The sequence below is a fragment of the Pan troglodytes genome, chromosome 4 (assembly GCF_028858775.2).
Source record: "Pan troglodytes isolate AG18354 chromosome 4, NHGRI_mPanTro3-v2.0_pri, whole genome shotgun sequence".
Taxonomy (NCBI): Eukaryota; Metazoa; Chordata; class Mammalia; order Primates; family Hominidae; genus Pan; species Pan troglodytes.
The window spans coordinates 175,067,959-175,079,675 of NC_072402.2; the positions used below are offsets into that span (position 1 = coordinate 175,067,959).

An 11,717-nucleotide genomic window follows, 5' to 3' on the forward strand; every position below is an offset into this window, starting at 1 on the left:
TGCCTGCACCTGGATCAGGACGCCCTGGCCAGGCTCCCCCTTGGGCTAGGGAGGCATCCAGGGAACTTCTTGGCTAGGGTTAAACTCACCTTAAAGCTCTTAACACAGTGGGTCCTTGGCAGAGGGAACTCCCAGAATTCATTTCCCAAGAAGCTTCCCTGAGCTGTCCTCCATGCCCAGCTCTGTGGTGGGAACTGGGACCCAGATGGAGACGAGGCCCCTGGCAGCTTGGAGCTCAGTCTGGTAGGGAGGCAGACATGGGAACAGCGGGACCCAGTGTGATCAGCACTGTGGAAGAGAGGACTCTAGAGCTGACAGGGTTGGGGGTGGGGCAGCACCAAACAGGGAGGCCCCTTGACCCTGAAGGTGTCAGAATTGGTGCCCTCTGGGACACAGGGTCAGATGCACCCAAGTAGAAGAGCCAGATGGATGGTCCAGGGCTTTAGTGGTTTAGGATGGCTGAGCATGGGAGGCCAGGGGTGGAAGCAAGGAATGGCTGGAGCTGAAGTCAGTGAGACACAGCCAGCTTTGAAAGCTAGATTAAGGATCACAGGGTTAAGGCCCAGATGGGGCCTCATCTGGAAGGTAGGGGATTCCCTGAAGGGTTTTGACTGGTTGTGTTGGGGTGTTTGCTCCAGCATGTACAAAAGCACCCCCAGTCTCTGTCCATGTGGTTTAGACGGGGCTGGGCTTGCACCCCCTGCATACGCATACTCCACACACATACCTAGAGTGAGAGAGCCAGGTGGGAATGTTGCAAGTGACAGAACTGTCCTCCCGCTAACTTAGAAGGTGTTCCAAGGATATGGAGGAGCTTCGGGGTCTTAGTTGTGGGCTCCATTTTCATCAGGAGACACCCACCAGAACCAAGATGATAGAGCCATTTGGTTTTGCCTCTTTGAGCCCAGTTGCAAACTCAAGGAGTCTGAGTGGCCAGGCTGGATACCTGCCTGCTGTGCACTGTCAGGGAGCAGGGCACTTGGGTTCACAGTTTCACCAGGATGGCACCCGTGGGGCAGTGATTCCCCCATTGAAATCAGGGTGCCTGTATACAAAGAAAAGGGAGCGGGTACTGGGAGGCCATTCCCTTTGCATAAGGAGCACATATCCTCTCCCTTAACACACAGGCACTTAGATTGGTTCACTGATAGAGACTCAGCCCAAATGAGTCCAAAAAGAATCATTCGTGGAGTTGTTTGCTTGTATTTTGCTCAAATGATGGGGAAAGAATTGGGGTTCCCTTTCCTCCAGGGATAGATGGCAGGATATGAGCCTAGGGCTGTTGGGGTTGTCCTCGCTACCTCTTGGGGTGAGCTTACCTGAGAGTGATGCAAACAGAAGCAGATACGTGCCTGACACCACTGCGGGAACACCTGGAAGCAACTGTGACCAAGGCTAGAATCTACCCTGGGACTTGCCAGTTGCATGAGCCAGTCCCCTTTGAGCTCAAAGCTTTTTCTTTTCTTTCTCTTTCTTTTCGTTCTTTCCTTTCTTCTTTCTTTTTTATTTTTCTTTCTTTCTTTCCTTTCTCTTTCTTCCTTCTCTTTTTTTTTTTTTTTTTTTTTTGTGAGACAGGGTCTCACCCCCTCCCTTAGGCTGGAGTGCGGTGGCGTGATCTCGGCTCACTGCAACCTCTGCCTCCCGGATTCAAGCGATTCTCCACAGGCGTGCAGATTTTTTTTTTTTTTTTTTTGTATTTTTTGGTAGAGACGGGGTAGAGCTCAAACCTATTTGTTTGGGAGTTCTGTCACTTCAACCCCAAATGTTCCAGCTAATATGGTGGTGGAGGGGTTTTTGGCAAATCACCTTAAGTGCAGTAGAGAAGTTGGACGAAAAACAGCCCAGTTAAGAGGCCGATGGACAGCCAACTTCAGAGTGGCCTCTGCAAGCTTGGACCTCGGGGTAGACAGTGGGGCGCTCTCTAGGGGTCATCTGTTCCCTGCTGGGGTAGGGGGGAGGCATGTCCACGGAGGCCAGGGCTGTGGGTTCGGCACTAGGTCCTCCTCCCCGTGGCTTGCTAGTAGGCATGTGGTGGTGTACGCCTGCTGGGCACCTAGCGAGTGGGGTCGTGAATTGGGAGGGGGCCACGTTGGGGTGCCTGCCTGCTCGGGGGCCCCTGCCCACTGCGTGTGCGCAGCGCCTGTCAGGATGTGACGGGGACCTGGACATGTGTGTGCTCTCCGAGCTGAGCTGTGTGCGCGTCCGGGTTCTCGACCTCAGCTGCCTGGCTGTGCATCCAGCGTGCACGACCGGTGTGGCCTGGGCTCCAGCCTGGAGTGTGGACCGGGTCGGCCGGCGTGTGCCTCCCCTGTGAGGGTGCCCTGGTGGGTGTGAGCCCGGCGGGCTGGAGAGCCGGGTCTCGGCGCCGCAGGTGGGTGACCGTCCTCCCCCTCCTTCCCTCCGGGGGCAGCCTCCTCGCGGCGTGTGGCTGGGGGTGGGGGGCCCTCTGCCGGCTGCCGCGCGCGCGCACGCCGGGCTCAGCACCCGCCGTGTACGCGCCCGTGCGCGCGCCCCGCGCCTCCAGCCCAGCGCTCGGAGCCGCTTTCGCTGCCACTGTCTGCTCCCCCGGGCCGCCGCCGCCGCCGCCGCCTCCCCCCGCAGGCCCGGGGCTCTGTCCGCTGGGCCCGCGCTGCTCGCCCCGAGCCAGGAGAACGAGCTCGAGGAGGATGCCTGGGCCCGTGAGTACCGCGGCGGCTGCGGGCCGGGCGGGCACGGAGCGCGGGCGGAAGATGGTCCCAGGACTGAGCCCTTCCCCGCGGGCGGCTCAGCGCCCTGGCCCCGGGTCGCCGCCCCGGTCCCCCGCCCGGGCCGCGAGCAGCCCCTCCCCCAGTCCACACCGGAGGGAGGGAGAGCGCCAGTGAGCGAGGGAGCCGGAACGGGGCGCGAGCCGCCACCAGTTCGCTTGGAAACGGTTGCCACAGCAACGGGGTTGCGCTCCCCGGCAACACGACTGCGGGGCGGCGACGCCCCCTCCCCCTCCCTCCCCCCTCCCCCGACGCGGGCCCACAGCCCGGGGGTGCAGGGGGAGAGGGGTGCGCGGCGGGGGCATGTCGCCCCTCTGGCCCGGCTGGGTGTGCCTGCCTCCACAGCCCGTCGAGGGTGGGGGTGGGGGCGAACGGCCGTGGGCACGAGCTGGCTCCCACGTGGCTGCAGTCGTCGCAGCAGGGCTCCTGGGGTGGCTGCAAACGTGGGGGCGGCCCAGCCCCTGGGCTTGTCACGGGAGGGGGAGGCATGGAGGCTGGGGCTGGGGTCTTTGCCCATAGACCCCCCACCCACCCACCGCCGCCACCACCTAATCGCGCCGGCCCTGGACATGGCCTGAGCCGAGCTGGGTTCCCCAGGGGCGACGTTTTTTACCAGGGTAGAGGAGCGAAGCTTGCATCCCTCCTCCTCCTCACGGCCGAGGCACGTGCCAAACCGGGCATGGGCCCGCGGTGAGTCTCTGCTCCGTGTTCCTGGCCACCATTCTCCAGGGAGGGGTGGAAGCAGAGTGGGCAGGAGCAGAGGAAAGGATATTGCTGACCCAGGGAAGCTGAAGCCCAGGCCAAATGGGAGCGACCCAGCCCATTGTCTGGATCACAAGTGCCCCTTTCTTGTCTGAGCACAATGTCCCAACTGTACTGAGTAGCATGCAGGTTGGCCAGCAGGGAGGCCCGCGCCACATGGAGGTGCCTGGTCCGCCAGGGGAGCCCCTCTGGGAGGAGAATGGCCTCTGGCTCCCCTCCCAACCTCCCCTCAGCGGGCATGATGCTGGAGAGAGAAATGGCCCTCCTGCCAGCTCTCCCAGGCCTGACTCAGCAGATGCCAGCCCCGACCGCGGGCTTCAGATCCAGGATCCCAGCGACCACAACCGTCCTTGGGTTTCCTTTCCCATCCGGGGAGGCATGCTAGAGGTGACTGGCATCTGGGGCATTGGAGGCCTTGGCATAAGATGCCCTTAGATGGGTGGTGCCCTGGAGGTCAGGCCTGAGTCTCCTGCAGGCAGGGGCGCCTGGGGAATTACTCACGGGTGCCTTTCATTCCCTTCCTGCTCTGTGAGACCTGTGTTGAGTGCTCTGCATCCATTATCTCCTAATTTTTTTTTACAACAGTTGCACAAGGTAAGTTTATTATCCCCATTTTAGAGATGAAGACTCTAAAGGGAGGCTCAGGGAGGTGAGTGACTTGCCCAAGGTCACACTACCAGTAAGTGGCAGAGCTGAGTCTACACCGCAGGCTTCTCTGGGGGCAAAGCTCCTCTCTGCCTGCTAGCTAACTTCTCTTGTAACCCAGGAGAAGAACTGTAGAGCCTTCTTCCTTCACTTTCCTCCAGTGAGGACATTTCCTGTCTTTCGGGTCTTGGTACATTTTTCCTTCTTCCAGCTAAATCAGCCACATTCTTGCTCCCCCAGATGCATTGTAGGATGGGGCCAGCTTTCTCCCTCCCTTCTTCACTTCCTCCCTCCCTCCATTTTCTCCGGTGAGACCAAGCAGCAAAGGGCTGCCTCAGTCCCCTGGGAAAACCCCAAGCCCTGGTCCTCGGCTCATGGGCTCCATGGCCTGCTCAGCTTGCAGTCTTGGCTGTGGGAGAGAAAATTTAGCAAAGATGGGTCCATGCACTGCTGCAGCCTGTGGGTGCTCAGTCTAGCTCCAGGCATTGGAAACCCAAATGCTTCCAAGGATCAGGGGGGAAATGGAATGAGTGAGGCGGGCCAGGGAGCCACTCAGCTCCAATCTTTGTCACTGTGTGAAATGTGGACTTGGTATGACCTGACTGTCCAATTTTCAAGATGAACCAGAAATCCAGACCTTTATATAAAATCTCCTGGATTTTTAAATGTTGGCAATTAATCAGAATGTTTTTAAAAATGGATTGTGAACATGGATTGTTTTTAAAACATGTCTGAGAACTGTGTCCAACCTAAGGGTCCTGTGTCTGAGACCTCTGGTCCGTGGGAAAGGGACCGCAGGTTTTGCTGGGCCGCCTCCAGGCTGTGTACACTGTGACACCAGGGGCTGCTTTCTGCATTTGAGCCTCTTGAGGCTGCAGGGTGATCCCTCATCAGAGGGAGTTCTGTTGTCCCCTCGGCACCCTGGTCCTACTGCTGAAGAAACTCCAGCTCAGGTATGGGAGTAGCCAGGATGGGATCACATGGCTCGGTGAGGGCAGAAGCCAAATTTGAGCTCAGGCCTACCCCTTGGCACTCTGCATGTTACCCAGGCTGCCCCCCACCAGGGCATCACCATCACGCCCGCGGGGCCGCCTCCCCTGGGAGGTCAGATCATTATTTCCGTGCCAGCTGCGGGGATGAAGGCACAGAGAGCCACAGGCTGAGGTTTCAGAGGAGGAACCTGGTCTCTGAAAACCCTACCCTGAGGAGGGCCGGAGCTGAGCGCAGTAGACACTGGCCTGAGGGAGGGCTCTCCACCTACAAGCCCACCGAGGCCTCAGTCTCTGTGGTCTTATTTGTAGTTTCCCAAGCCCTGGGTTCCTGGCTTGGTGTCAGGGTTAGGTCATCTACCTGCAAGCAAGGGTGCCTGCCACTCAGTACCCTGGCCTAGGCGGAGGGCGGTTCTGGCCAGCTCCAAGCCTGGCTGACTGGGAGTGGAGACAAGTCCTGTCAAGTCCTCTCTGGCCTCAGTTCCTCTGTGTTGATGTGGGAAGGGTGTAAGGGTGTCACCAGTGGCTCCCTGAAATGCCCTTGCTGCCGGGACCGAGGACTTTGTCATCACCCGGGCTTCACACCACCTGGCTATGGAGACCTGAGCTGGACCCACTCCTTGAGCCCACATCCTTGTCTGTAGAGAGAACAGCAGCCACCTCCTGAGTTTTCCTTAGATAACTAGCATAGAGACCAGTAGTGGGCCTGGCGTATGCAAGGCACACAGGACAGGCTGTCAGTCTGTCCTGCCCCCCAGCCCTCACCCCCTGCTCTGAGTTCCTGTCCCTTCCCTTGAAGACCAGCAGCTCTAGCCTCAAGTCCAGGTGTGACCCAGTGCCCCTGCTGCCCGGGATTTTCCATCCCCACCCCCTAGAGCCCTGGTGTGTGCCTCCGTACAGCCTTTTCCTTTGATTCACGTAGACACATGGGGTCTCCACTTGCTTATGAACCGCGCTGCCAGGCGAGGGCTGGGTGATGGCTTTTCTCTCAGTGACGTTTTGGTGAATGGCTGACATTTCCCAGGAATGAATTGGACACAGAGCCAGCCCTTGAGGTACTCCCCCGGTCCCACAGCTAAAAGACCAAACAGGTAACGAGCCCTCCAGCATCTCCTTCCATAGGTGGTTCTTGAGCTACTTACTGGGTGCCAGCTGGTAAGGCCGATGGTGCTGGGCCCTGGCCACCCCGGAACATCCTGGCATCATTGGGCTTCCCATCCCTGAGGGGTGAGGTGGCTCAGGTGAGCCCAAGAGGCCTTGGCAGGAGCTCATTCGGGAGGCCAGCACCTCGGTCAGTGGTTCTCAAAGTGTGCTCCCTGGCCCTGCAGTACCAGCATCTGCTGGAAATTTGTTTAAAATGCAAACTCGGGCCCCATCCTAGACCTACTGAATCCAGTACTGGGAATGGAGCCCAGCACTGTTTTAACAGCCTCCACGTGGTTCTGTTGCCTGCTTAAATTTGAGAGGCCCAGATCTAAGCCATGTTAAATGCTAGATTGGCTCCTGAGGCAGCGTAGTGTTGTGAGGAGTGACTAGGCTGGGCAGGGGCACAGCACAGTGGCAAGCATGGTGATGGGGGCCAGGGGAGAGACGATGCTGGCCTGGCCAAGGCAGTGGCAGGAGGACCAAAGGAAGTGGACAAATGCCACCCTGCAGATGATGCGGCGGACGGAAGGAATGGTAGGCTCTTTGCTGAGATAAAGGACCCAGTAGCAGATCTTTGGTGCTTTGGCCTGTAAGGCTGAAGTGTGCACAGGGCAGTGTGGGAGGTGCCCACAGCAATGCGGCCAGGCCCTGGCTCTGTGTGCCCTTGGGTGTCATTTAAGCTCCTTGAGCCAAGTGTTCTCATCTGCCAACTAACAAGAATGCCAGCCTGCTTCGGAGAGTGAGTGTGGAGCCCACCCTCAGGCAGGGAGCACCCTGTAGCCTGCTTCGGAGAGTGAGTGTGGAGCCCACCCTCAGGCAGGGAGCACCCTGTAGCCTGCTTCGGAGAGTGAGTGTGGAGCCCACCCTCAGGCAAGGAGCACCCTGTAGCCTGCTTCGAAGAGTGAGTGTGGAGCCCACCCTCAGGCAGGGAGCACCCTGGGGACACACACATGTCTGCATCCTCAGCTCAGAAACCACCATCATCAGAGCTAATGTCTGTTGGTACCTCCACACCCTTTGCATGGATTAGCTTCATCTTCACCGATGAGGAAACAGAGGCAACTTGGAGGTTAAGAAACTCACCAAGGGTCTCGCTTTCATCCCCCTGCCGTGCTCCCAGTGAGTGTGTGGCCCGAGAAAACATGCAGAGCGATATGGTTCAAAAGCACTACAGATAAATCAAGATGCAACCCTAAAACATGTTCAAATAACCTTCAAGAAAGTAAGAAAAGAGAAACAGGAAACAAACAGAACGTGAGTAATCAAATGGCAGACTTCGGTCCATCTGCAGGGCATCGCTCCGAGCACCTGAATGCGTTGGGTAGGTAGGAGGAGGCAGGTATTGGCTACTACCAGTCTGGAGCAGTGTGGGCAGTGGAGGGAGTGGCTGGGAGCAGCAGGCTGCAGGCAGGCTCTGAGTCTGAAAGGCTCCCAGACAAGGGCAAGAGCTCACATAGTAAAGGAGCAGTAAGGGGGCATGGTTTTTTCAGGAGGCTTTGCCAAGTGTGGCCTGGTCAGGTAGAGCATTTTGAAAGGTCTGAATGAACCTCTGATGTTTATGTATTGAGCACCTATGGTTGGTTAGATGAGAGTCTACTGAGCACCTGGGAGGGAGGCTTCAGACAGGATTCCAGTCCCGTGGGCCTGCTGTGGCACTACCGAGAAGACAGCGTTCAGCGTCAAATCCCTACCCACTCCACCTGGGGGTGGAGCCAGGTTGGGGCCAGGGGGCTAGTTATGTGACCTTAAGCAAGAGCCTTCCTCTCTTTGGCCCAAAGTTGCCTAGTCTATAAAATGCAGCTATGACGGCACCCAGCAGGTCCTGGGCGTGGCCTGCCCTGTATAGCCTAATGCCCCACCTGCTGAGCTGGGCGCCCTCAGGGCACAGAGGGCCCTCTCTTTTGTCTCTTGCTAACCTGACGCTGCCATTACATCTCCCCTTCATCCTGTAGCTCTTTCTCACACTGCTATTCCACAGCAGAGTCGGGCTGGTGATCAGGCATGCCAGGGCCCTGGTGGGAAGGGATGGGAATGCACTTTGGCTGCTAGCTGGCTTGTCTGCCCAGTGCCCCCATGGCTGCCACTTACATCTGGCACAGAGTTTGGATTCAGACTCAGGCTAAATCCTAGCTCCTCCCCTTCTGAGCTGTGTGACCTGGGGCAAGTCATTTCCCTCTCTGAGCCTATCTCCCTGTCTATCAAATGGGCACAACCACCACGGACAAGGTGGTGATGAAGAGAGGATTCTGCGTGGTCCTTGAAAGATATTTCTAATTCAGCTAAACCCCATCACCTCCAGCCCCAGAGTTACCTTTTCTGACCCAGAGCTGTTCCTGCCTGGCAGACCGGGGGACCTCTAGTTAGTGCCAGTTTCCTCAGAGCATTCCTGATGGCTCAGGAAAAGAATAACAGATGTAATTAACTCCCAGTGACTGGCAGCATCGTGTTTTTATCTGGGCTGCGTCACCATGGCAGCCTCATGGCAGGGTTGTCGAGGGGGCGGGCAGAGCTATGGTTCCTGCCATTGTCTGTTCTGGAACGCAGGCCCAGGAGAAGGGGACTGGCAAGGGCACCAAGTGGCACGTGGCTGAAGGCAGCCATGGAGTCAGACAGGAGCCATCTGGGGAGAAGTGTGGGGTGGCCATGGCCTGGCTTCCCCCCAGCCTGGGGCTCAGGCTCCCTGTGGCTCTCGAAGCAGTGTGTGTGTGCCTCGGGCACGCGGAGGGTAGGGTCCGTGGGGCTCCTGGAAGAGGCCCACAAAGTAGCCCAGGCAGCGCTACCCCCCACCCCACTCAGGCTAGAGTTTTGTGGCCAGGCCTGGGTTCAAATTATGGTGCTACCACCTGCCATCTACACAGCCAGTTGTTCCCCCAACTCCTCGTCTGTAAAATAGGAATCATTCCAGTTACCCCAAAGGCTTTCGTTCAAACCCGTGTGTATAAGGCATTCAGGAAAGGCTCAGTTCTGTTCTGTGGGGGCGGTGAGCAGTCACCTGCCACCCTTCACTCTCAGAGTCAGGGCTCCCTCCTACCTCCCTCTTAGGGTGCAAGGTTCCCCCTCTCACCCGCAGCTGTGGAGAGGAGGAAGCGGAACTAGAGATGCCCATCTGGAGTGAGTGCAGGACCAGGTGGGTACGAAAGACTAGCTTCCAACCCTCATCTAGTTTTCCTCCCTCCGCGAGAGGGAAAGGGAGACGGCGGCCTGAAGACAGAGGCAGAGCCAAGTGGGGCTGTGCAAGGGCAGGAGGCGGGGAAGCGGAGTTGGAGCAGGCAGGGCGCCTGGAGGAAAGGAAGAGAGAGTGGCCCACGCCCGGCGCGGCGCGCTAGGCTCAGACAAAGGCAGGGCCGGTGGCACGCATTACCAGTCGGAGCCACCCGCCTGAGCCCTCCTACGGGAGCGGCGGGAGACCCGGAGGGCGCGGTGCGGGGCCAGTTGTTCCGGGCTTTGGGCAGCCAGGGGCTGCCAGGCGTCTGTACAGGGCGTCGGGTGGCTGTCTGTGGGGCTCTAGGAGATGTACCACCCTTTCCCCGCCGCACAGCAACCGCGCCGAGACGCCTCTTCAGGGACCTGGTGTGCACAGGCTCCTGAAACCCTTTGGCCCCGGGACTGCGGATGGCGAATCTCTCGTTCGGACTCAGAGCTGGAGTCCGTCCTTCGCGCGCCCCCTGCTGGCCCGCCTCGGCTCCCCTCGGCGCCCGGGCTCCGCGGCGGCGGCCGGGGCTCAGATCGGGGAAACCCTACCGGGGAAACCTCGAGGCGTGACGTCACCCTCCTCGGTGACGTCACCGGGCCCCCGGGGAGCGCGGGGTTCCCACGGAGGAGGCTTTCCCCGGGCTGCGCAGGGCGCGGGCGGGGGCCGGGAAGTCGTTGGGGGCCGCGGCGCGCCTTCACTGCGCCCCGTGTCTGCCCTACAGGTCCCGCGCGGCCCCGGGTGAGGCACGCCCGCGCGCCCGCCGGCGCCATGGGAAGGAGCGGGCGCCGCTGCTGTCCCCCGCCGGCGCGCGCACGACTTGAGACCTGCCACGGGCAGCCCCCGGCCGCGGGTCCCCGAGTGACGCTGGCGGCACCTGAGAGTGTGGCGCGGGCCCGGGGCCACGCAGCGGAGCCCAGTGTCCAGTGAAGCGGCTGAGGACCCGCCGCCCGTGCCGCCGCCATGGTGATGTCCCAGGGCACCTACACGTTCCTCACGTGCTTCGCCGGCTTCTGGCTCATCTGGGGTCTCATCGTCCTGCTCTGCTGCTTCTGCAGCTTCCTGCGCCGCCGCCTCAAACGGCGCCAGGAGGAGCGATTGCGCGAGCAGAACCTGCGCGCCCTAGAGCTGGAGCCCCTCGAACTCGAGGGCAGTCTGGCCGGGAGCCCCCCGGGCCTGGCGCCGCCGCAGCCACCACCACACCGTAGCCGCCTGGAGGCGCCGGCTCACGCGCACTCGCATCCGCACGTGCACGTGCACCCGCTGCTGCACCACGGGCCCGCGCAGCCGCACGCGCACGCGCACCCACACCCGCACCACCACGCGCTCCCGCACCCGCCGCCTACGCACCTGTCGGTGCCGCCACGGCCCTGGAGCTACCCGCGCCAAGGTGAGTACCGACCTCCGCCAGGGGGCGATCCGGGCCGCCGGAAGTGGGCGGGCGTTGGAGGGCTCGCTGCTTACCCTCAGGGCTTCCATCCGCAGCCTCCGGGAGAACACGGGCGGCGGCGGGCTCGGGTTCGGGCTAGGGCTGGGGCGCGGGCGGCCCCTGGCCGGGGCCTCTGCAAGAGGCTGGGAACCGGCGGCCTCACCTCCTCCGACCGCCTCCCACTCCGCAGCGGAATCGGACATGTCCAAACCACCGTGTTACGAAGAGGCGGTGCTGATGGCAGAGCCGCCGCCGCCGTATAGCGAGGTGCTCACGGACACGCGCGGCCTCTACCGCAAGATCGTCACGCCCTTCCTGAGTCGCCGCGACAGCGCGGAGAAGCAGGAGCAGCCGCCTCCCAGCTACAAGCCGCTCTTCCTGGACCGGGGCTACACCTCGGCGCTGCACCTGCCCAGCGCCCCTCGGCCCGCGCCGCCCTGCCCAGCCCTCTGCCTGCAGGCCGACCGTGGCCGCCGGGTCTTCCCCAGCTGGACCGACTCAGAGCTCAGCAGCCGCGAGCCCCTGGAGCACGGAGCTTGGCGTCTGCCGGTCTCCATCCCCTTGTTCGGGAGGACTACAGCCGTATAGAGGGGCGCCCGGCGCCCCGGGCCCCACCAGCGGACTCCTGGCCTGACTGCGGGGCTTTTTAAATGCTTCCCTGGACTGCGGGGAGGGGCGGGGGGAGGGAGGGATTTCTTATCCCGTTTGTTACATTTTGAGGATAATAAAGGTGTGTGATCTGGTTTGGTACAAGCGGAGGATGCACCGGCTGCTTTCGCCCAGGGTTCTGTGTAACCAGACAAGCCGGGGCC

At 60.6% G+C, this 11,717-nt stretch overlaps 1 protein-coding gene across 4 annotated transcripts; it reads left to right on the forward strand.

Annotated features, from left to right (window-relative positions):
• Positions 1 to 1,703: 1,703 nt before the first annotated feature.
• PRR7 (proline rich 7, synaptic) lies at positions 1,704 to 11,659 on the forward strand. Of its 4 annotated transcripts, XM_063811731.1 has the most exons (4): positions 2,490 to 2,678; positions 9,329 to 9,413; positions 10,201 to 10,866; positions 11,096 to 11,659. In XM_063811731.1, exons 3-4 carry the CDS (start codon positions 10,440 to 10,442, stop codon positions 11,491 to 11,493), a joined length of 825 nt encoding a protein of 274 aa, XP_063667801.1. In that variant the 5' UTR covers positions 2,490 to 2,678; positions 9,329 to 9,413; positions 10,201 to 10,439; the 3' UTR covers positions 11,494 to 11,659. The 4 variants fall into 4 exon arrangements, with proteins under 4 accessions (XP_063667803.1, XP_063667801.1, XP_016809852.1 ...); XM_063811733.1 differs by lacking the exons at positions 2,490 to 2,678; positions 9,329 to 9,413 and adding an exon at positions 1,704 to 2,371; XM_016954363.4 differs by lacking the exon at positions 9,329 to 9,413 and having other exon boundaries at positions 2,498 to 2,678.
• Positions 11,660 to 11,717: the final 58 nt, after the last annotated feature.

Bases quoted from the DNA above. Each gene is read 5' to 3' on its own strand.
- PRR7 (XM_063811733.1), top strand. From the start codon at position 10,440: ATGGTGATGTCCCAGGGCACCTACACGTTCCTCACGTGCTTCGCCGGC. The intron at 10,867-11,095 runs GTGAGTACCGAC...CCCACTCCGCAG, and splicing joins CTGGAGCTACCCGCGCCAAG to CGGAATCGGACATGTCCAAA.